The sequence below is a fragment of the Mus caroli genome, chromosome 1 (genome assembly GCF_900094665.2).
Source record: "Mus caroli chromosome 1, CAROLI_EIJ_v1.1, whole genome shotgun sequence".
Classification (NCBI taxonomy): Eukaryota; Metazoa; Chordata; class Mammalia; order Rodentia; family Muridae; genus Mus; species Mus caroli.
In genome coordinates this window covers 156,315,233-156,319,673 of record NC_034570.1, presented here as the reverse complement: position 1 = coordinate 156,319,673, position 4,441 = coordinate 156,315,233, and the positions used below count along the sequence as shown (strand labels likewise).

Below are 4,441 nucleotides of genomic sequence, written 5' to 3'. Positions count from 1 at the left end.
TCTCTTTCTCTCTCTATCCCTCTCTCTCTCCTTGTGATTGGGGTAAAACCACAAGGGTAGGCAAAGGGTGGGAAAAAGAACTCACAAAGCAACAAAGACCAACCACACCATTTTGTTTCACCTTCCATTTATTCTAGTTTATAGTCTTCTCCCGTTTTAGTCTTTCAAGACATTAACCTTTGAGGGGCTGCAAGATAGAAGGAGAAAACAAACTCCCTCAATAAATAAATAAACGAATGAATAAATATTTAATTTTTAAAAAGACTGACATTTTTTAAGAGCACAAACCAAACATTCAAGAATGTCCCGAAATTTGGATTTGTGTGCTTTCTTGTCATGCTTAGATTATTTTAGAGTCACGTTATCCACTTGTGATAGGCTTACAATAGAAGAAACGTACTCTTCAGTGTGCTTGCAGCAGAATGCAAATCTCTCATGGTGACCTCACTGACTGTGCACACCTGTCATTTGTGTCAGAGAGCCTTCCCTGGGGACTTAACCTTTGTACCCTTCATAATCTCAGCCTCTGTGGAGAGAGAGTGGTGCACATGTAAACTCTTATTCTCATTTTGTCCTTAGTTAGATGATCTGATGGTGACTCTTTTCTAAATCAGTTTGCTATCATGATTGCCAAATGATAGTTTTCTAATTGCCTGTCTGTTCTTTAATATGACCATGATTTGAACTTTTCAAAATATGCATTAAATATTGAGACAGATTTTTTTCCCCATGTGGCTCATAGGATAAATTCTCTTAACTAATTCTTTTGTTCATAATAATAAAAACCATGCATGGGCATAGTTTGTTTGGGAGATATAAGTTATGTTTTAGACCCTAAGCAATTTATAACTACGAATAGAGTAGTTATAAATACACGAATAGAGTGTAAAATAAAGAGCAGCCACCCAGAGCAAATGGCATGCTGATTGATGGTGCGCGTTTAGGGATGGTACTAATTCAAAAGCAGTTCCTGCGGTTTTCAGTTGGAGGGGAATTATGAGCTTGTATGTAAAGTTTTAACCCCATAAAATAATATCTTTCAATGTTTAATTCTAAGTTGGTGGTATATCTTAGTATCTAAAGTATTTCTTGATACCACCTCTAGTGATAAATGAGAATACTTTAGTTTATTAGGTCCATTATTAACTACTTTCCTCTTAGGTCCAGTTAGCTGGGACAAGTTTACAGGCTGCTGCTCAGTCTTTAAATGTACAGGTAAGTTGGAATATGAGCAAATAGGTCGTATTTTCTATTTATTTTTCCAAAATTTCCTGTAATGAGCACATAATTTAGAAAAGAAACTACTTGTGATTGTTACTTTTTATTAATTTTATTGTTTTTATAATTTTTCTTGCTAAATCCAGGTGGTAATAGTTATTAATGGAAATCAGTTTAATCTGCTATATGTGTGAGCCAAAGGTGGACAAGCAAAGAAGTTGAGAATGAGGTTCTGGAACACACACTAAACCCAAAATGAAACAGTTTCTCGAGTATTATTCTGCTTTCCCAGACTGTGTGTCATTATTCAGGAAACACTGGCTAGAGAATCAGGGAGCTTGAGTTCAAGTCTCAATAACCTTTGGCAAGTTACAGCCTGCTGGAGCTCAGCTTTGTGTACCTGTATTTAAATAAAGACACCGATAGCATCTTCCCTGCTCTAAACAGAAGTCAAGTTAAAGGGCACTGGAGTCATCACCCAGTGGTTAAGAGCAGTATACATTGATTGATCTTACAGAGGACTCCAATTCAGTTCTCACGTCAGGGTACTTTGCACAACTCCATAACTTATGCTTCAGTCAGCTTTTCCTTGTAGTGTTTGGGAAACTAACTGTCCAGAAGGAAACACAGTATTCTAGAAGACTGATCTCAGTGATGCTGATGATTAAAGATTTGGGGTTGAACATTCTCTGAAATCTTGTGGAATATGGACCTAGTAACACATGGAAACAAGGAGAGGAAAAGAGACAATGTGGTCGTCCTTTCTGAGAGAGAGGAGGCAGAAGATTGCCTTGGTTGCCATGGTAAACTTAACATCCCTTAGAGAGATGTTGGCAAACAGGCTATATCTCCAGTGCAGAATGTTTACAGTCCTGCACTGTAATTATCTTTCAGTGACTGGCAGAATTAATCAGAGCTTTTATGTTAATTAGCTTTGCTGTAGTTCCCCAAACAGGTGGTGAAAAATATGCAAATCTATGCAGAATTTTGATACTCTGCATAACCAGTTTTAATTACCATAAAAAAATTTCTTTCTAGCCCTTTAAGACCTATATTTCTTGACTGTATTGTTTTATTTTGTTTTGTTTGTTTGCTTGTTTTTTGAGAAAGGATTTCTTTAGCCCTGACTGTCCTGGAACTCAAAAACTCTGTAGACCAGGCTGGCCTTGAACTCGAGTGATTAGCTGTCTCTGCCTGGGCCTTCCCAGTGCTGAGATTAAAAGAATGCATCACCACTGTGGTTGTATTATTTTCTTTCAATCTTGTACATTACTTGGTGGGAAATGTTGCACTCAGAGTTCTTTAAAATAAAATTTAAAAGTTCTGTGGGTCAAGTAATTGAATTGTAAGATGGTATATAAAAAGGGTTGAGACTTGCCACAAAGTATATTATTCAAAGTGTTAGTTTGAAGGGTCTAATAATAGAAATGAATTGAAAATGCACCCTTTCTTTTATTCTTTATTACCTGAACCTAGGGATTTTGAGGTTATGAAAGGTTTGGTTAATATGTGAAGGACCAATTTAGTTTTTCTTTTAAAAATTTATAATTGCAACTTTTCTGAGGTTAGAATAAAAATTTAAGAGTGCTTCAGTAGACAAACAAAAAGACATAGGAGAGAGAAAGGAAAAAGAGAGAACCCCAAACTCAAAATTGAATAGCACGTATTTAAATAATTTTTTAATAACAGAGTTAGAAGTACTTTTCTTTTAATCACCTATTTGAGATATTTTATTTCATTTCCTACCCAACTCCATTTCAGTCTAAATCTAGTGAAGAGTCGGAAGATTCACAGCAGTCGAGCCAGCCTTCTTCCCAGCCGCCTTCAGTGCAGTCAGCCATTCCCCAGACCCAGCTAATGCTGGCTGGGGGACAGATAACTGGGGTAAGTTTTCCTTGAGAATGTTGTAATGAACTTCCCATGTCTGAACAGCCACTGGTTGCATCTCATTAAAATGGTTCACCACATCCGGCCCTAGCATGCACTACTTACTGTCCATAAGGAGCTGACGGCTAGATGTGGAGTGCTCCTCTGGAAGAGGAGTTACTTTTGCCATTCTCTACAAGATGTCTTTTTGTTACAGCTGCAGGCATTCAAAATAAACTACTAACTTCTTAACCCACATTAAAAAATAGTGTTCCTTCATTGTGCAAGGGAGTTGTTGCCATATGCAGGGTGAAATTCGAGTTGTGTTGTGGCAGGACAATTAAAGAGTGGATTCATAAAGAAACATGTTTTGAACTACCCTGAAATAGAATATCCTGTCTGTGTAATCACTAATCACTCAGGATGAGTTACTTTATCTCTCCATACCTCACTTTCCCCTTTTCTAAGTGGCGGTATTAATAATATCTCTTTTAAGTACCATTGTAATTTATGTAAAGCTCTTAAAACAGTGCTTGGCATGTAGCCTTCAGTAAATGGTAGTTATTTCGACTTGTAACAGATTGTCCTCCGTGACTGTTAAGCTTTTACGTGTTTAGCGATTTCTGTTCTATTATTTGGGATGTTTTTTGAGTGTTGAAAGCATATGTGACGAGAATAAGGAAGAGAGCTAAGAAAGGAGCTAATCAGGTCCCAGCGCATCAACCTTCAGAGCTTTCTATAGTTAATTTCAGCTGGCGTGGCTGAGCTGTAGATGGTTCTTCTAAGAGCTGATGCACACTTATTTGCAGTATTTCATCACTAGAGATTATTGATATATGTACTTATTTAAAAATATAAATATACATACACACATTTTAAAGAGTAGTGAATTTTTGAATAGTTTTGCTCAGGTTCGTGTGTTTCTAATAAAATTGATTGGTTACATTAGACCCTGTTAGTTTAGAGGGCAGGCTGTGATGCTAAATGATTGTTCATGAGACTAGATATATAACATGGTCCTTTCCTGTTTGATCAGAACATGTCACCAAAAGAAAGGCCCAGCACACTTACTTCTTTGATGTATGCATATTTGAAATGATGTGTTACGGAAGTTTATGTTTGTTCTAAATACATTCTTGCTTTATTGTTAGGGTTTGGGTTTTGGTGATTAGTGTCTAAGATGGATAGAGGGATAGATAGATGGATAGATAGATGGATAGATAGATGGATGGATAGATGGATGGATAGAGGGATAGATAGATGGATAGATAGATGGATGGATAGATGGATGGATAGAGGGATAGATAGATGGATGGATAGATGGATAGATAGATGGATGGATAGATGGATGGATAGA

At 36.8% G+C, this 4,441-nt stretch overlaps 1 protein-coding gene across 9 annotated transcripts in view; it reads left to right on the top strand.

Annotated features, from left to right (window-relative positions):
- Positions 1-4,441, top strand: part of Pou2f1 (POU class 2 homeobox 1) — a 132,279-nt gene that overhangs the window by 88,892 nt on the left and 38,946 nt on the right. For all 9 annotated transcript variants that reach the window (XR_003837230.1, XR_003837229.1, XM_029480105.1 and 6 more), the window contains 2 exons: positions 1,162-1,215; positions 2,980-3,102. Coding sequence is in view for 7 of the 9 variants with exons in the window: in XM_029480105.1 (XP_029335965.1) it covers positions 1,162-1,215; positions 2,980-3,102 (177 nt within the window). In the remaining 2 variants the exon portion in view is untranslated. The remainder of the gene's footprint in view (positions 1-1,161; positions 1,216-2,979; positions 3,103-4,441) is intronic.